Consider the following 20,295-nt stretch of genomic DNA (forward strand, 5'->3'; position numbering starts at 1 on the left):
AAATAACCAGAACAAACAGTAATTTCTCAGAGAAAGATACATTTCTTTCTTTAGAGACTCCCTTCATTTTCAAGACAGAAGAAGAAGATACATACCATTTTTGGTTGGTTGAGCTAAGGATAATAATGACAACTGTTGTTTTTTAAATACCAGTAGCTTCTTTCCCTCATCAGAAGAAAAATCTGGATCTTAAAATCGGCCTTAAGGTTTTATTTCTCATATAGTGTTGATCATCTTACAGCACCTCCTTGCTGATTTTTTACAGCATCCTGTTCTTCTTTCAGAGATACTCTAGCTTATCTATGAAGTTTATTATAGTTTATGTGACATTCCCCTCTTCTCTCTGCCTCTGTTTGCTCTGTATTTTGTTGTTGTTGTTTGTTTGTTCTTTGCCACAGACAGAGCCCGTTGTTCATAGACCTCTGCCTTGTCCGTCTGTCCATCCATCCGTCCGTTCTCCTATGTATCTGTATATGTCTACGGAAGGGGAAAGGGGGTTTCTCATGTAAAAATCCAAAATATAGTTCTATGAACACCCATGTACTAGTCAGTCCGAGTGTGGCTGTGAAGCCCCAAGCAAGCCTTGGCACACGGGGCCGGACCCTTGGTCTGGGGGGCCACGCCCAGACCCGGGCCTCTAGGAGACAGTGGGGTCCCTGGCTTTGGGGGGGCTCAGAGCCCATCAGCAGGGAGATGGTGGGGTTGTCGGCGTGGTCGGCCTCCTGCGAGAAGCAGGAGCCCTCCCCCAGCTCTAAGAGCACCGGCAGACCGCTGCCCCGCACTTCCACGGAGCCCAGGTCCAGCAAGAGCTGCTTCCCCAAGTCAGGGCTGCTGCTCTCTGCCTCGCGAGGCCTGGGGGTCTCGCGGGCCAGGCTGCTGTCAAAGTCGGGCAGACTCCTGTCGGGCACTGTCACCGAGGGGCCAAACAGGTCTGGCAGGGCACTGGTGTCCACGCTGAAGACGTGGCTAGTCGGCTTGGTCTGCAGGTCGCCCAGGTTGGAGTCCATGGCGTCCAAGTGGTCCCTGAGCTCGGTCCCCTGGCTGGACTCAAACACGCAGAGAGGAGGAGGGGCAGGGGAAGAAGCGGGCGACCCCAGCCATCTGTGGAGCGCGAGTCAAATTGTCCAGGTGGGCTACACTGAGGCACTTCTGGGAGGGATGGGGGTGGGGCCGAGGCGGGCAGGAGCGAGAGGGGGCACCCCTCCCCCCTCCGCCCCCGCGTCTGTGAAGGGTGTGGCCGAGGCAGCCGGCGCAGGCTCTCCCACAGGATGGAGTCAGTGAGGGTGGTTGCGGACAGGGGCGTATCCACCATGGTGGACGGGTGCCTGGGACCGGCATCCTCTGCCCGGGGGCTCCTTCTTGACTCGAACCAAGGGCCTACTGGACAGGGGCCTCTCGTCGACTATGCTCCTGCCTGGAGAGGCCAAGGGGCTAGTGGGACAGCTCAGTGATGTCAGAGATGATGGGTCCCGAGCCGGCGACAGCATCTGGGGAACAGAGGCTGCAGCCGCTGTAGGCCAGGCTGGAGCCGAGAAGGGGCCCGGGCCATGGATGTACTCCAGGGAGTACTGGGCATGGAATAGCTGTCATACAGCATCAGGGGGATCTTTCTCTTCACCCCCAGGATCTGGTTCCGCTGCACCAGCGAGATGAGGAACTGGATGAGCTTGTTGATGACTTTCTGCTGCCGGGCATGCTTCTGCCGCAGGCCAGCCACCTTTCGCCACAGGGCCTCGTTCTCTTGCTTCACGGTCAGCAGTTTGGAATCCATGCTCTCCTGCTTCCCCATCATCCGCTGCACGTCGGTCAGAAGCTTGGTGACACTGTCCTGGGGAATCTTTATGTCCTCGCTCCGCAGAGTGGACACGCTGGTCACTTTCCTCTTGACCAGGGGCTGCTCCTGGCCGCACAGGAAGCACGGGTGCTGGAACTCTGTGTCGCCCCCCTCTGGCTTGACCAGGCTGCCCTGCTCAATGCGGACCACCTTCCGGAAGCCACACATGTTGAGCTGCCCCACGAAGCTGGCCGTGCTGCTGTGCTTGGAGGACTTAGATGGCACCTCCTTGGCAAACGGGCCCTGGTTGAGCACGTGGACGCTGCTCCTGCTCGGGCTCCAGAACGTCTGTGTCTTGGCTGCTCACGAAGGTCCACAACTTGATCAGGAAGACCTGGACGTTGCTGGGCTCTACTGTGCCCAGGCCCGCGGGCAGATCCATCCCGGGCAAGGTGGGAGAGGCGGAAGGAGTGACCACGAAGAGAGACCACGGGCCGGCCTAAGGCCATGAACGCCGCCATCTTGCGACGGGCGAGCTCCCACCGGCGCCGCCCACCGGCCTCTTTTTAGCTTTTTATTTTGATTTTTTGTTCACGTCCAAAGTCTCCCTCAAATACAGTATATGGTGGTCCTGACCTGAGCACCCCTGTTTAAAAGCGAAACACCCACAAGCTGGTGGGCCACTCTGGAACCTAGGTGGGAACTAGTGGCCTTGAGTAATTGAGTGGGAATCCAGACTTTAAAATTTTTGAATCATGGGAATTCCCTGGCAGGACAGTGGTTAGGACTCCGCGCTTTCCTGCACGCAGAATGGCAAATTTTTTGAATCACATTCAAACGTCAATATCTGTGGGTATTTTTTCTTGAAGGAGTCAGTTGCCCTGGGGGGTGAGAGTGGATTGTCAGTCTTCTGGGAACCAAATGGGGAAAGGGGGCTGGCTGGTGGTTCACTGCTTGGGATATAGATCTTCACTAAAGGCCCCTGTGTTCTGTATGGAGCCTGCTCTCTGCTCTCATTTGGGCTTGGTGTCCCCAAGGCCAGAATCTGTCTGGTTTGGCCTTTCCCCAGTCTTCTCCCAGCATGATGGGCTGGCCTGGGACTTGCCTGGTTACCAGCTGTGGGGGGAATTAACTGCAGGTATCTCAGCTTCTTCAAAAACTTTTAATCCATCCTCCCCTTGCACCTCTGCTTTCACGGGAAGCTAGAGCTGTGAAATTCCTACATCTTCCCGAAGTTCTGCCTCAGGAATTGCTTCTTGTTGCCCACAGCTCCTGCTCTCAGCCTTAGGTTTTGCTTTTTCAGATTGACAAGGTCAGTAATCACTCTTCTCTCAGCTCCACCAGCTTTCCAATTAAGATGTTGTCTTCTCCTGTCTGATATTGTCTCTTCCCCTGTTCTCGTTGTGCCTTTCTTATCCCATTTCAGGGAGGTTTGCGGCATGAGGCGAGAGGAACTTGAATGTCCAATTCTCAAGATTTAACCAAAAGAGCTTAAAATTGCTTTCAAGTTCAAAGAAATGAAGCACAAATTTGTCCTTGGATCAAGATATACCTTTGTTTGGGGATGGACTACTTCTGTAAACCTTTTGTTTAGCATTGGTTTTTTCATCAGTTGATTCAAAAATATTTCCAAGTGTCCAGTATACTGCACAGACTGGACAAGACAGTGTTGGTTGCCAGCCTCATAGAGCTTTGATTCCAGTTTTGAGAAAGGAGACCCACAGATAAAGAAGAGAAGACAATATGTATATATATATTATAAATTGCAGTAAACATTATAATGAAAACAAATAAAAGGGATAAAGAATAATCCTATTGTCCTCCTCCAAATAAGAATTGTTAGTATTGGCTTTTCCCATCCCCCACCTCCCACTCATTTTTCACAACCCACTCCAGTTGGGCTTCTGCCTCTTACTCTCCTAAATCCCCCAATGACTTGGATGTAACTAAATACAATAAATTTCCAGACCTCCTCTTACTTGATTTCCCCAGCACCAGATGAGTGGACTTCCACTTTCTTGGGACACTTTCCTTTGTCTCCAAGACCCACTTTCTAATATCCACCTCTGTGATCACTCTTGACCTCCATTGCCTTCTTGATCCTGATGATCTTGGGAGACGCAGCAGCAGTGAGTGGTGGCTTGAAGCAAGATCTTAGTTCCCTGCCCAGGAATTGAACCTGGGTAGCCTGGATGAAAACCAGGAATCCTAGCCACTAGACCAGCAAGGGCTGGAGGCTAGAAGTAAATTTTCTCTGGCTCTTGCCTCCACTGAAAAATGCATTTCTCAGGGAGACAAAAACTGTAAAAACAGGTATGAAGTTTATTATTAGAGACACAGCACAACAAGTGGGAGAGCACACAGAGAAAGTTTGTTTAGTTAAGACAGAAGCAAGGCAGAGATAACACACCCAGACAGAAAGGGTGTGGGCGTTCTCCCTAAGGAGGAGGAGTAAAGAGGCGGTTAAATCATTTATACAGCGTGGCTCTTCCCAGTCTTTGTTTACCTTTGGCCAATTATCTGGTTTCTTTTTCCACACCTGACCTGTCCTAGGACCCTCCCCAACTTGCGTGCACAACTTTTTTCCAAGATGGATTCCAGCTCAGAGGCCTATGGGGGCCATTGGCATCACCTCTTCTGGGGTGGTGACCCCTCCTTTTTGACCCCCAAGGAGTCTTTCTGCACATGTGCAGTGTCTCCTTTGCCCCAAAGATGGGAAATATAGGACCTCTTGATCTTTTACTCAAACAGGGTTTAGCCCCTCTCTGTTCCTGCCATGACTGTTATCTTAAAGTGTACGCAGGAGACAAAGCCTGACTACTTACCCTGTTCTGTTGTTATTCCTATTTCGAAGTGCAAACAGGAGGCTGGTTTTAAATATCTATCCTGGAGCCCACCTATCTCCTGTTTCAGGAAATGCAAACAGGAGGCCTGTTGTAAATGCTTAGCCTGGAGCCCATCTACCACCTGCCCCACTGACATTAAATATTGGAGCTGTCCAAAGCTTGAACCCCCTTCTTTTCTCATTTTGCTACCCTGGGAGAGTTCATCCTTAAGAACTGGAAATTTTAGGACTCACCTTCCTGTCTGGACTTCACCAATAATCCTGATGTTACCTTACATACAGCCTTGACTCCTTTGCTCCTTCCCAGCACTCTTGGCAAAGTCCTAACTCTCTGCCAACTCTGCCATTGCATGCATGTGGCTGAACATATCTGGAGGGAAAGGAAAACACATACCATGCTGACTGGTCTCACTTTGAATTTTTGGTTAAGTCTCAAGTAGACCTTGTGCTGGCTGACAATCATACTACATGTCCCTAGTCCAGTGGTCTTCACCCTGGAGTGTGCAGACTCCAAGGAATACACAAAGTCCTACAAGGGACAGGAGGACATGGCCAGTTATGAATGTATCCATTTTCACATTCTCTATTTCTGTATATCCTTTTCCTAAAACTGATTTACCTGCGAACTTTTGTGCATATTTTCATTTCTCTCCTCCTCTTTTGCCATTGCCCATTTGCCATTCTCCCAAGATGAGGAAATATAAAAACATCTGAGTTGCTAAACTAAAGTACAATTTGAAATATTTGAAATATTGTTTTTGAAAGTAAATGACTCTAATGATTAATGAATCCTTTAGCAAGTCAGGTGGTTTTCAATTCGTTGCTTTCAACAAAATTAAAAGAGAATCTAATTGAGTTTTCAGCTTGAATATCATTAAAATACATTTAATGATGGCTCATTATGTGATTTTTGGCATATAATTCAGAAGGATTTCAAAGAAGTGAGTGTCATTGCTATAATAAAAGTATTTCCATTCCCATTTACTTATTTATGTGAACAAGAACTCTCAGCTTTTATTCTGATGAAAAAAAATAGATAGAGAATTGTTACTGAAGGTTGTCTTATTCCAGCTATGCTATTCTTACGATTCAATGATACATGAATTGTTACCTAAAGCAAGCCCATGTGCCTGAGGCACAGTGAGGCCAAACAATACCGGAACGTTGTTGTTGTCAGAGTCTGGAGCAGAGAAAGGTTTACTGCAGGGCCAGGCAAAGAGACAGGTGGCTCATGCCTTAAAAAGCCCAAACTCCCCAAAGGCTTTCAAGCAAAGCCTTTTTCTTTTTCTTTCTTTCTTTTTTTTTTTTTTTTGGCCACACTGTAGGGCATGCAGGATTTTAGTTCACTGACCAGGTATTGAACCCGTGCCCCATATAGTGGAAGCAAATGTGGAGTCTTTACCACTGGACTGCCAGGGAAGTCCAGCAAAACCCTTCTAAAGGCAAGATGAGGGAGTGGCGTGGTTAGTTGTCGCAAACTTCTTGGTGTGGGATCGTTTGTTCTTGCAGCTGTCCAGGTAGGTCAGTTCACAGGTCATGATGTTCCTCTAAACCTCCAACAAGACAAATGTTATTCTGTGTTCAGGTCAGGTCAAGGTCAGGCTATCCTGTATACTTGAAGCTATAGGCAACATTCTTTTACAAAAGGTGCAGAGCCAGCGTGACTAAGCACAGGCAACAGAGCATAAAGATTAAAGTAAAAGGAGGACTTACCTGGTGGCACACTGGTTAGGAAACTGCCTGCCAATGCAGGGGACACAGATTCGAACCCTGCTCCTGGAAGATTCCACATTCTGTGGAGCAACTAAGCCCATGCACCACAACTAGGGGGCCTGTGCTCTAGAGCCCAAGAGCCACAACTACTGAGCCTGCATGCTGCAACTACTGAAGCCCACACGCCTAGAGCTTGTGCTCCGCAACAAGAGAAGCCACCGCTCACCACAATTAGAGAAAGCCTGCGCACAGCAACAAAGACCCACCACAGCCAAAAATAAATAAATAAATAAATAAATAAATAAATAAAAATTTTAAAATAAAAGAAAAAAGTAAAAGGAACAGATCTAATATGGAGTCAGATTTGTTCTTCCTTAATACAGAACTAGCTAAAAACCCATTAAAATATGCATTGTGAATAAAATTTTATATTTATGTTTATTGATATCTATCAAGATGTATAATATATTTATGTGATTTTGATCAATTTGCTTTGTTGCTAATAGTTCAATCCAAAAGAAAAGTTTAAATATTTAGAGTATTATGCTTAAAAGAAATTAAAAAGAACTAATTTTTAAAAATATATTTTGTTAAGAGAAATATAGAAAGATCAATACAAGACTTTCACATATAAAATACATTAAGAAAAAATTATGTAGTGGAAGTGAATGAAATATGAATTCAAGGAAAAAGTAAATAATGTAAAATGTCCAGCTGTTGAAGAAGACTTTATTCATATGTTCTATCTGTTTTTTTTTAAAGATTTGTTTTTTGGATGTGAACCATTTTTTAAAAGTCTTTATGGAATTTGTTACAGTATTGCTTCTGTTTTATGTTTTTTGGGTTTTGGCCTGAGGCATGTGAGATCCTAGCTCTCCGATCAGGGATTGAACCTGTAATCCTGCATTGGAAGGCGAAGTCTCAACCACTAGACCCCCTGAGAAGTCCCTATTCATATGTTTTTCAAAAGGATGATGTTGAATAACAAAAAGCTATGGCATTGGGACTTCACTGGCGGTCCAGTGGTTAACACTCTGCTCTTCCACTGCTGAGGGCGCGGGTTCAATCTCTGGTTGGGGAACTAAGATCCCACATGCCTCGCAGTACAGTCAAAAAAAAAAAAAAAGCTATGGCATTTAGGTTCTATTGGTTACATTTAAAACAGTAATATAAACAGTCTTATTTTTAAATGTTGATATTTATAAGATACTAAAATTTTTACACTGTTTGTAGTTATTTAAATTTACAAGGAAAGAAATTAGATATGAAGTAAAAGATATGCAGAAGGTCACATAGTTTTCCAAAATGTTTTTAGGGAACATGCAAGCAAAAAAATTGAAGACTGATGAACTAGTCCTGGTACTATTAGTACACCCAGGCAAGAAGGGACTCTGCCTTGAGCCCACATTTAAGAGGACACCTCATGTCAACACACACAAATGATTTCGAAGGGACATAGGGGTATCTCTGTTACTAAGGATCTGACACTTAATTCTGGCACAGTGTATTAATTATCTCTCACTATATAAAATTACCCCCAAACTAGTAGCTCAAAACAACACACATTATTTCATGATTTCTGTCAGTCAGAAACCTGGGAGAAGCTTAGCTGGATCCTCTGCTTCAGGGTCTCCCATGAAGCTGCAATCAGGGTGTTGCCAGTGATCTCATCTGAAGGCTCAGTTGGGGAAAGACCTGCTTCTAATCTTGCTCCATAAATTGCTGGCAGGATTCAGTTCCTTTAAGGTTGTTGGACTGAAGGTATCAGTCTCTTTTTGGTTATTTCCCAGAGGCCACCCTCAGTTTCTTGCCATGTGGGCCTCTCCAAAGTGGCAGCTTGCTTCTTCAAAGCCAGCAATAGAGTGCCTACAAGACAAAAGTCATGACTTTTAATCTCAGAATTGACATCCCGTCACTCTTTACCAAATTCTGTTCATTAGAAGCAAGTCACTAGGGGACTTCCCTGGTGGCGCAGTGGTTAAGAATCTGACTGCCAATTCAGGGGACACGGGTTCGTGCCCCAGTCTGGGAAGATCCCACATGCCGCGGAGCAGCTGGGCCCATGAGCCATGGCCGCTGGGCCTGCGCGTCCGGAGCCTGTGCTCTGCAGTGGGGGAGGCCACAACAGTGAGAGGCCCGTGTACCACACACACACACACACAAAATATATATATATATATATATTTCATAGGATTTAATTAAAATTTCAAAGTTAAATTTTCAAATGGCAGCTTTCTTTCTTCTTAATTAATTAATTTATTTTATTTTATTTTTGGCTGTGTTGGGTCTTTGTTGCTGCTCGCGGGCTTTCTCTAGTTGCGGCGAGTGGGGGCTACTCTTACTTGTGGTGCGCAGGCTTCTCATTGCAGTGGCTTCTCTTGTTGCGAGCACGGGCTCTAGGCATGCAGGCTTCAGTAGTTGTGGCACGTGGCCTCAGTAGTTGTGGCTCACGAGCTCTAGAGTGCAGCCTCAGTAGTTGTGGCGCATGGGCTTAGTTGCTCTGTGGCATGTGGGATCTCCCTGGACCAGGGCTCAAACCTGTGTCCCCTACATTGGCAGGCAGATTCTTAACCACTGTGCCACCAGGGAAGCCCTCCCTTCAAATGGCAGCTTTCTATAAATAACTTTTAATATTTATTCAGTATAATTTGCAATTTACACTTCAATTTTAATAGATGATTTAAATATTATAAAAATAACATTTGAAAGCATGATAATAATTTTAATTTTACATTAACTTCATTATATGTCTTCATGAAAATATATTCAAATTATGTAAAGTTTGAAGTCAGTTGCATTTAAGTTTTATTTTATTTTTAATTAACTAATTTTTGGCTGCATTGGGTCTTCACTGTTGTGTGCAGGCTTTCTCTAGTTGTGGTGAGCAGGAACTACTCTTCGTTGCAGTGCACAGGCTTCTCATTGTGGTGGCTTCTCTTGTTGCGGAGCATGGGCTCTAGTTATGTGAGCTTCAGTAGTTGTGGCACGTGGGCTTGGTATTTGTGGCTCATGGGCTTAGTTGTTCCACGCCATGTGGGATCTTCCCTGACCAGGGCTTGAACCCATGTCTCCTGCATTGGCAGGCGGATTCTTATCCACTGTGCCACCAGGGAAGTCCTGCATTTAACTTTTAAATTCTTTAGCCCATTACGGTTAATAGAACATAGATTATATGAAAATCTCAATTATAACAACATAATTAATGACTGCAAAAATGAAGATAAGAAAAATAAATGGTTTGAAATATATATTTATTAACTTGTAAATAATGCATGTCTCTTTTAAATTGAGGTAACATTGGTTTATAACATAAGTTTCATGTGTACAACATTATACTTTTACTTCTGTATACACTATAGTGTGCTCACCACCAAAAACTTTGTTTCCATCCATCACCATAAAGTTGACCTCCTTTACCCACTTCACCCTCCCCTCATCCCTTCACCTCTGGTAGCCACTGCTCTCTCCTCTGTATCTACGTGTTTGTTTTTGTTTGTTTTGTTTTGTTTATTTATTTATTTATTTATTTATTTTATTCCACATATGAGTGAAATCATATGGTATTTGTCTTTCTCCATCTGACTTATATCACTTAGTGGAATACCCTCAAGATCCGTCCATATTGTCTCAAATGGCAAGATTTCATCTTTTTTATGGCTGCATAGTGTTCCATTTAATATACATACACCACATCTTATTTATCCTTTCATCTGCCAGTGGGCACTTAGTTTGTTTCCATAGAGTAGCTGTTGTAAATGATGCTGCAATAACACAGGGGTGCATATTTCTTTTAATTAGTGTTTTCATATTTTGGGGATAAATACCCAAAAGTGGAATGGCTGAGTCATATGGTAATTCTATTCTTAATTTTTTGAGGAATCTCCATACTGTTTTCCACAGTGGCTGTAGCAGTTTACATTCCCACCAACAATGTACAAGAGTTCCTTTTCTCCCTCCACATCCTCATCAACACTTGTTATTTCTTGCCTTTTTGATAATAGCCATTCTGACAGGCATGAGATGATATCTTGTGATTTGATTTGCATTTCCCTAATAATTAGCGATGTAGAACATCTTTTTCATGCGCCTATTGGCCATCAGTGTGTCTTCCTTTGAAAAATGTCTATTTGGCTCCTCTGCCCATGTAAAAAAATCAAGTAGTTTTTGAGTTGTATGAGTTCTTTATATATTTTAGATTTTAAGCCCTTATCAGATATATGATTTGTAAATATCTTCTCCCATTCGGTAAGTTGTCTTTTCATTTTGTTGATGGTTTCCTTTGCTGTGCAGAAGCTTTTTAACTTGATATAGTCTCTTTTGTTTATTTTTGCTTTTGTTTCCCTTGCCTATGGAGACATATCCGGAAAGATATTGCTACAATCGATGTCAAAGAGCATACTGTGTATGCTTTTTTCCAGGAGTTGTATGGTTTCAGGTCTTACATTCAAGTCTTTAATCCATTTTGAGTTGATTTTTGTAAATGGTGTGAGGTAGTGGTCTAGTCTCTCCCTCTCCCTCTCTCTCTCTCTCTCTTTTTTTTTTTTTTTTGCATGCATGTTGGCTGTCCAGTTTTCCCAGCATCATTTATTGAAGAGACTATTCTTTCTCCAGTAATGCACATCTTTATTTTGTTACTCATCCAGCCATATCTGGTCCACCAAAAGAATACCTAGATACATGCGATAATAATTAAATGTAGTCATTTTGATATTTTTTTCAGCTGTGCTTCTTTACACACATTCTTTTGTTGTTATGAAAGTAGACTTGGCAAAGTAAGAGTAAAGAACATACCTAACAGTTTATTAGCTTGATGATTAACCTTAAAAAATTTAGACGTATGATATGTGAGCTTCCATTTTTATTCTTGCCCTGGGGCACCTTCTTTTCTCTCCTCAAATCAACTCCCTCATGCCCAGCTGATGACATTACTTCCTAGTTCACTGAAAACCAGGGACAACAGAAAAGAAGTTCTTTTTCCACTTCCCACCTTCTCCTACATTTCTGCCCTTAGACTCTGTCTCCCTCCAGGTATCACAAATGTGTCTATCTAGGGTCACCCCCTCCACTTGTGCACTGAATCCCAGTCCTTCCCAGTCAAGAGCATCACTCCTACAATCCCACTCTCTGGTCCCTGTCCCTGTCTACTTTGTCATTCCTATCAGCATATAAAAATACCAAAATATGCCCATTTTAAATATCCTTCCTCTGAGCCCACATTTCTTTCTACATTATGCTGCATTTCTTTCCTTACCTTTATGGCAAAATTCTTTGAAAGGACTGGCTGTACTCTTGTTGTCTTTCTCATCTACTACTTTGTCTTGAACTCTTTCCATTTCTTCTGTCAAGAGGTTGGTTTATAGACTCACAGACAAAGAGAACAGACTTGTGGTTGCCAAGGATGGGGGGGTGGGGGAGGGGAGGATTGGGAGTTTGGGATGAGCAGATGCAAACTATTATATATAGGATGGATAAACAACAGGGTCCTACTGTATAGCACAGGGAACTATATTCAATATCCTGTGATAAACCATAATGATAAAGAATATGAAAAAGAATCTATCTATCTATCTATATATATGTATAACTGAATCAATTTGCTATACAGCAGAAATTAACACAACTTTGTAAATCAACTACACTTCAATAAAGTAATTTAAAAAAAGAAGTGGGTTATGAGGTCCATACCTCCTCCCCTTAAATCTAAACATGTTTGTAACTGTGTTATAACCAACAGAACGCAGCAGAAGTCACACTGCATGATTTCTGAGGCTAGCTCAGAAAAGATTAAACAGCTTCTGCCTTACTCATTTCAACATGCTTTTGGAGCCATGAGTGCCATGTAAGAATTTTAACTATCTCAAGGTTGCCATGCTGTGAAAAAGCTCATGCTACATGGAGAGGACAAGTGCATGTGTTCTGGCCAACACCCCTGGCAAAGAGCCAGCTGACAGCTAGCATCAACTACCAGAAATGTGACAGAAGATGCCTCCAGATGATCCCAGCTCTCAGTGGTTAAGTCACCCTCAGCCTTTAAGTCTCCCCAGATAAGGACCCAGACATCACTGAGCAAAGACAAGCCATCCTTACTGTGTTCTTTTTGACACAGTATTCCACGAGCATAATAAAATGGTTGTTTTACACCAAGTTTTGGGTGGTATGTTAGGTGGCTATAGTAACTGGAACAGTGTGTATGTGTGTGTGTGTGTGTGTGTGTGTATGTATGTGTATATATATATATACATTCATATATTTCCTAGCTCTATTTGCTGAGAAGGCCTAGGAACAATGGCATCATAGTAGCAATGAAGATATCTGGCACCCAGATCTTGGTTTCCAAATACTACCCTTTGTTAAAAGAAGCCAGAGAGGGCTTCCCTGGTGGCACCGTGGTTAAGAATCTGCCTGCCAATGCAGGGGACACCGGTTTGAGCCCTGATCCGGGAAGATCCCACATGCGTGGAGCAACTAAGCCCGTGAGCCACAACTACTGAGCCTGTGCTCTAGAACCCTCGAGCCACAACTACTGAAGCCTAGAGCCTGTGCTCCACAACAAGAGAAGTCACGTAATGAGAAGCCCACGCGCTGCGATGAAGAGTAGCCCCCGCTCACTGCAACTAGAGAAAGCCCACAGACAGCAACGAAGACCCAACGCAGCCATAAATAAAATAAATAAATTTATTAAAAAAAAAAAAAAAAAGAAGCCAGAGGCTCTTGAAGAAATGGTTGATTCCTGGGCTAAGTCAGGAAAAGTACAAATTGAGCCTGAATTACCTCTTGTACCAGAAAGTAAGGGAATGATCAAATAATGTTGTAGACATTGCAAAAGGACACAGGAACCAGCTTGGAGCACTTTCTCATTTGCCAAACTTGGGATACTTTTTTTTAAACTTACTTTCTGTTTAATTCATTTTGCCAAACAAACATAGTGAAAACTTTAATCTGACTAATTGTACAGAAAATAGAATTTGTAGCAAACATAACAGGATAGACTTAAGTCCCTGGCAAGCTGGATCTCCACGAGATCCCATAGATTGCCTTGTAGATGGCCTCCTGGGAGGGAGGTCCTATGAGGGAGAGGCACAGATCTGCCAGTCCCTATCAGAAGCACAGGCTGCACGTGGGAAGGAAAAGCACAAAAGGTAGAACTGATGTTACTTGGATCTCTTATCACTACACGTGGAAGAGTTCTGATTGCTGGCCAAACTCAAGGTGTTGTCTTCCCAAACCCATAGTCCTTGGGCATCCTGCCTGCATCCGTAGGGGATAAGTTTCAAGTTCAATGGTTCTGAAGCCTCAGTACTGTCAACCAGTGCCCCAGGAGTATGAGGGAGTTCAACAGTGGCGGCCTAAGGTCCCCACTAAGCTGCTAGGTGTCTGGGAGTCCTGAAGGCCGAAGTGGGACTTGCTCACATCCTGTGCTTTTTGCGGATGACAGCCATAGCCAGCAGCCGATCCCTCTCGAGGAGTTCTTCACGGAGCTTGGCCTCGGTGAGACACAGGTGAGGATGCTGCCCTTCATCTCCTTCATCTTCACCTCCATCAGCGCCAGGATGTCCAGCTGCTCATCCAGCTTGCAGGAGCTCCTCCTCCATGGTGCCTGACGACGAGTGGTCCAAGCCAGTATCAGGGAAGCCCTCACCCCCCTCCCTGCCCCCACCAGCTGGGGGCCCTTGGGGCTGTAGCAACCTCTAGCTCCGATGCTGCAGCTGCTGCAGCTGTGGCCTATGAACTCCACTTGCACCACCAAGCCCATGGGCTTCCCATCTTCTCCCGCGGGAATGGTGGGCGCCAGGCGGCACGGATCCCAGAGTCTGGCGCCACCCAAATTTGGGATAATTTGTGCATGAAGTTAATGATGATAGTAACTGACTACCATTAATTAAATAAAATAGAGATGCATGGGTCCAGGCAATATAAATAAATATGGTAGTAATGGATTACAGGTTATTGAGTAAAATTGGAATCCATGAGTCCATATGATATAAATAAATAAATGAATAAATGAGGGAGAAAGAAATGTTCTTTTATAGTCGATTGTTGACTGAAAACTGAAGAAGAAATGACGGAGTAAAAAAAAAACCATCACCATTTAATAAACATCATCCGGCTTCCCTGGTGGCGCAGTGGTTAAGAATCTGCCTGCCAATGCAAGGGACATGTGTACGAGCCCTGGCCTGGGAAGATCCCACATGCTGCGGAGCAACTAAGCCTGTGCGCCCCAACTACTGAGCCTGAGCTCTAGAGCCCACAAGCCACAGCTACTGAGCCGACGAGACACAACTACTGAAGCCTGCACGCCTAGAGCCCGTGCCCCACTACAAGAGAAGCCACGACAATGAGAAGCCACAACGAAGAGTAGCCCCCGCTCACCGCAACTAGAGAAAGCCTGCGCACAGCAACGAAGACCCAACACAGCCAAAAATAAATAAATAAATAAATAAATAAAAATTTAAAATAAACATCATCATGCTTATTCCGATGAGAGTCATTAAGGGGATGCTAAGGCAGGTAGGTGGAGATTTGGTGATGTGTCAGATACTTAGGAATTACAAAGGGACAGTTAGGACTTTAAGGTGGAGAACGTGCCAGACTGGTTTGGCAGCATCAGGAGTGAGATGGTTTTGCCTCCAGCAACTTCTGATGTGATACACAAAGGCCACATCATTTCTCTCTTGCCCCAACATGCACTTAGGTTGGAGAGATTGTACAGAAATGAAAAGCCTGTACTCTTTTAAACTAATTCATGAAAGAGAAAGACAGAAGAACTGCCCACATTGAAGGAGTCTGCAGATGTGACTACCAAATGAGATTTGTGATCCTAGACCAAAAAGGACAGAGGCATTAGTGGGACAGCTGAGGAAATCTGAATTGTACCTATAATTGGATAGTGGTGTTGATTTCCTGATTAAGATGGTGTATTTGTTTGTTAGGGCTGCCATAACAAAGTACCACAAACGGGGTGGCTTAAACAGTAGAAATTTATTTTCTTACAGTTCTGAAGGCTAGAAGTCAGAAATCAAAGAGTCAGCAGGGTTGGTTCTCTCTGAGGGCTGTGACAGAAGTCTCTTCCATGCCTCTCCCCTAGATTCTGGTGGTTTGCTGGCAATCTTTGGCATTCTTTGGCTTGTAGACACATCAACCCTATCTCTGCCTTCACATTCACATGACATTCTGGTCTTGACGTATGCTGGTCTGGACGTGATGTTCTGGTCTGGACATGACATGCTGGTCTGTGTCCAAATTTCTCCTTTTTATAAGGACATCAGTCATATTGGATTAAGGGTCCACCCTACTGGAGTATGACCTCATTTTATTTTAACCAATTACATCTGCAACAACCCTATTTCCAAATAAGGTCATATTCTGAGGTACTGGGAGTTAGGGCTTCACTATTTGAATTTTGAAGGGACACAATTCAACCCATAATAGATGGTTATATTGGGGTTGAGAGAAATAAGCAAATATAACCAAATGTTGACAAATGGGGAAGCAGGGTGAAAAGGATACCAGAGTTCCTGATACTGTTCTTAAGTGTTTTCTGTAAGTTTGAAATTACTTCAAAATTTTTTAAAAATTCAATAAAGTGCTGAGTTTATGTATTACACAAGATCTTAGTGCTGAACCTACCATGGGGAAGGAACTATAAGGAAATGATAAAGGTGTTTGGGTGGCCTTATTGCAAACTTGCCTGAGACATAGTGAGGGTATCAGAAATTAATACATTATGTTTACACAGCACTTCATAATTTACAAAAAAAAAAAAATCTTATTTCGTTTGTCCCTCCTGACGATTTTGTGAGGCAAGACTTTTTCAATTCTATAAAAAAACTAAAGAAAGTTCAGGTAACTGGCCCAAGGTCCCCATCATACAACTGTTAAAGGTAAACTGAGGCATGTTAAATTTTTAAGTTTATTTGAGCAAAAAATGCATTCAAATGGGGCCGCGCCAAACCAGAAGTGGTTATGAGCGCTCCTCAGACCTCAACCAGAAGAAAAACTTAAATGCAGAAAGTGTGGAAACAGAGAAAGGAAATTATTTGATTGGCTATAGCTTAGCCTAGTTGGCTGTGTGTGATTGGTTGTCCTTTAGTGGTTTTTTTGTTTTGTTTTGATGTTTTGTTTTTGTTTTTGTTTTGCCTGTGCCTCCCAGCATGCAGGATCTTAGTTCCCCAAACAGGGATCGAACCTGTGCCCCCTGGAGTGGAAGTGCTGAGTCCTAACCACTGGACTGCCAGGGAATTCCCTCCCTTGGCATCTTGATTACATGACCTTGAGGCATTTACAGGTTTAGATTTTGGCTTGCTTAAGTAGGCCGCCATGACATTAGAGCCACTCAGTCTGATGGCCTCCTTGTTTAATTAACACAACTAATAAATGATTAGTTTGGCCCTGATCCAGTTTTTTTTTTTTTTTTTTTGACTCGTAATGACCTCCTGTAGCGGTAGCAAACGATAATACGAGTTGACTCTAAACAAAACTGTCACTTCCCTGGTGGTCCAGTGGGTAAGACTCCACGCTCCCAATGCAGGGGGCACTGTACGATCCCTGGTCGGGAACTAGATCCCACATGTATGCCTCAACGAAGTCAGCATGCCACAACTACGACCCAGCGCAGCCAAAATAAATAAACAAATATTTAAACAACAACAACAAAAAAAACCCTGTGACATCCTTTGTACCATTTTGGGGTAAACAAGTTCTTCCCAAGAAAACAATGTCTTCTTATTAAGATTAAACTGGAGTTTAGGTACGAGACCATAGAGGCTCCAGATATGAGGTTCACTATGGACCCTTTCCTCCACTGTCCACACTCCACCCCCCAACCACCACCTACGGGGCGGGTGCGGGCCTGTCCCCATATGGACTTCGATTGCCCTCACGAACTTTCAGGCCAGTGCCTGGGGAACAGGGTCAAGAAAAGGCCTTCAACCCGTGCCACAAGACAACCTCTTGGACATTTCCCACCAGCAACTCTCAGACCACGCCCCTCACGCACAAGCTCGCTCTTCCTTATTATTGCCCCAATAGTTAAGTCCCAATCATTCTCCTTCGCACCGCTGGCTAATCATGTTCTTTCTCTTTTTATAAACCTCCGCCCTGGCTCCTGCAGTCCCATGATTGATATAATCGTCTTCGAAGTCACGAAGTGAGCGTGCGGGGTTTCAGCGCTGCAACCTCGGGGCCCCGCAGACCTGGGGAAGAACTGCGCGCCTTCGCGGACTGTAGCCACCGCTGCTCGCTCCCCCGCCACCAGCCACCTAGGTTAGGCGTGTCCCACCCACCCACCCCCGACCACCCAATGTAAAGCCGAAAAGGGCCTTAGGTGCTTGACTGACAGCGGCTCACAGTAGCATTCTAGGTCCACTAGCTCACTCTGTCTGTAGGGGCCCAAGACCTTGAGCCTTAAGCTTAGAGGCCCAGAATGACTTGGGCAGCTCCAGCTGGCATGTCTCTGTTGGGCCTTCAGCTTCCGAAACACAGAATTATAAAACAGTAAAGCTGGACAGACTTTAGGAATTGTTTAATCCAGACCATTCACATTGCATTGACTGTTCCAAAGGCTCAGAGGCCCTCCTCTCCTTTCTTTCTCTTGGTTGGGGGAATTAGGGTCAAACTCGGCAGGTGCAGGACTTGCTGACACCACGCCCCTTAATCCTGGCAAGGCTGAGTAAGGGCTTCCATCCCAGCCTCCGTGCTCCAGCCAGCTGTCACACCGTGGGTTAGGATGGCTGAGGAGGAGGGTGATGTGGACGAGGAGGATGTGTTCCTGGCGTTTGCCCGGAGGCCCTCTCCTCCCAGGGGTCCCCTGCGGCAGGCCATGGACAAGGCCTTCTTTATCTTCCTGGTCCTCATCCTGACACTTCTGACGCTGGAGGCTGTTTATAAGCTGCTGTGGCTGTTACCATGGGCAAAGTTTGGGGACTGGCTCCTGAGAACACCTCAGATGGAGGAGGAGCTGGAACTGTGACCGCCTTTCCTATAACCGTCCTCTTTCCCTGCCACAGAGGTGAGAGGGGAGAAAGGGGGAAATGGGGCTTTGGAGGGACACTTGGAGAGCTGAGAGCAGCTATCTTAAAATTTCTGCACCTATACTCCGGGAATTAATTTTGAAAAAGTTTATACTCCTCAAGTATTTTTAAGTAAGCACCTAAAACTTTTCATCATACATTAACATTGTTTCAAGGATGTAATTCCTGGCATACAAAAAATATTCACATTTTAAAATAAAACAATTAAATCAATCTTTTGTGTGTCCAGGGGAGTAGAAATATCAGAGTGACTTGATATTCACCACCACTCGTTTAAAAATATAATTGGGAATCCTTCCTTTTCTTCTTCCATCATTCTCTTTTCTCCTAGAACTCCTATTACCATTCTACTTCTCCACAGACAATTTTATGCTTTTATACTTGAAAGTCTTTTATTGACCAATCTATCACTCTTTCCTACATAAGCATATATATTAATTGAGATGAAAAATATTTTTCTTTCTTGTGACCATAAGACTCTAGTTTTTTAGAAAAATTTCTTCTGGGTTATCATTACAATTATTACATGAGCAGAACTGATTAAATAGCATAAAGATTGTACACATTTTCATAATTGTTAATATTGAAGGTACATTATTTTTTTCTATGTTTCAGCTTGCAGGATCTTAGTTCCCTGACCAGGGATCAAACCCTGGCACCCTGCTTGGCAGCACAGAGGCCTAACCACTGGACTGCCAGGAAACTACCTAAAAGTACATTTTAAATGAGATAGATGAGGTGGTGCTTACCGTGCCTTGAAAGAAATAGGTTACATGTCTCTTTATTTAAGACAAGGTAAGGGAATTCCCTGGCAGTCCAGTGGTCAAAAGAAAAACAAACACAAACAAACAAAACCAAAAAACAAACAAACAAAAAACAAGGTAACATTATCCCCAGGAGATTTCATGACTGAGAACTACAGTAGCCTTTTTTTTTTTTTTTTTTTTTTAAGAGAGAGAAAGTCTATTGTAAAAGAGGAAAGGAAGAAGGAGAAGCTCTACTGCAGGAATTTACTGAGGAAAATAAATTTTGGGAAAATTGAGAATCTGGAAATTAAGTCCCTTATATCTCCCAAATCCGAGTACCCTTGGCCAAGTCTTCATGTCCCCCAATTTGAAGACTATAGGCTTAGACGACTGAAGAGAAGTGGTGTGGGATTCTTTAATGGAAGGGAGAGTTTGAGGTTCTGGGACCCTGAGGGCTTGGGGATGTAAGGGTCTGTGGTCCCAGAAAGTGGCAAGATGCTCACCATCTGTGGAATTCGCAAGGATGCAGGAAGTGGGAAACTCAGCACTTGGAACCGTGTTAACATTTCCAGTTTCCCCAGAAGCTCACCTTTGGATCCAGCTCTGCCTCCACGAGTCCCTCCAGCTTCCCTAAAGCTGGGTTGGGGTGGGGGGTGTTGGGTGGGCGAGGCGGGCGTCAAAGTCGGTTTCTTCTCTCTTCCTTCTTTCATCAGCTCTCTCAGAGGAAGAGGACGAGAGAGACTCGAGGTATTTTACGAGCCTCATTTCGTCTCACAGCCCTCACAGCGGCAATTTGCACAGATTCTTCTCAGAAACCCCTCCCCACATCGCCCGTCCTCAGGCCCTGGAGCCCCTGGACAAAGCACAGCCTCCTGGTCATCAGCGCCTGCGCCTCGGGAATCCCCTCCAGAGAAGGAAGGAGAACCACCCAGGTCCCACCTACTTGGTTGGTCATTAGTTCTGTGGTGAAGCTTGAAAAGCAAACCAACAACAATAGCAGTAATAATAACACATTTGTACAGCGTGTTGTGCTCATTTGTGTGCATGTGTTATGACTTCACGATTGGGAGATGTAGGCAACTGGATGTAGAAATAGCTTCTGGACAGCGACAAGGGAGCGCACAGCCCACAGAAAGGAATGACAGGCGCAGTCGATTAAGCCGTGGAAACTGGTACCTGGCAGGTAGG

General features: G+C 44.4%; 1 protein-coding gene, 1 long non-coding RNA gene and 1 pseudogene across 2 annotated transcripts; 1 reads left to right on the plus strand and 2 right to left on the minus strand.

Annotated features, from left to right (window-relative positions):
- Nucleotides 1-637: 637 nt before the first annotated feature.
- Nucleotides 638-2,216, minus strand: LOC132497405 (heat shock factor protein 1-like; annotated as a pseudogene).
- A 4,818-nt stretch (nt 2,217-7,034) lies between these two features.
- Nucleotides 7,035-20,242, minus strand: LOC132497437 (uncharacterized). Its single transcript, XR_009533597.1, has 2 exons — nt 19,697-20,242; nt 7,035-8,198 (listed from the first exon to the last, which is right to left on the minus strand). It is a non-coding gene; the product is annotated as an uncharacterized LOC132497437 (long non-coding RNA).
- On the plus strand, nt 18,058-18,300 carry SMIM40 (small integral membrane protein 40). The gene has a single exon (XM_060109562.1). The coding sequence runs from the start codon at nt 18,058-18,060 to the stop codon at nt 18,298-18,300; it is 243 nt and encodes an 80-aa protein (XP_059965545.1).
- Nucleotides 20,243-20,295: the final 53 nt, after the last annotated feature.

This window comes from Mesoplodon densirostris, chromosome 10 (assembly GCF_025265405.1).
Source record: "Mesoplodon densirostris isolate mMesDen1 chromosome 10, mMesDen1 primary haplotype, whole genome shotgun sequence".
NCBI classification, from domain to species: Eukaryota; Metazoa; Chordata; class Mammalia; order Artiodactyla; family Ziphiidae; genus Mesoplodon; species Mesoplodon densirostris.

What these genes read in the sequence shown, in the direction of transcription:
- SMIM40 (XM_060109562.1), top strand. Translation starts at nt 18,058, where the DNA reads ATGGCTGAGGAGGAGGGTGATGTGGACGAGGAGGATGTGTTCCTGGCG.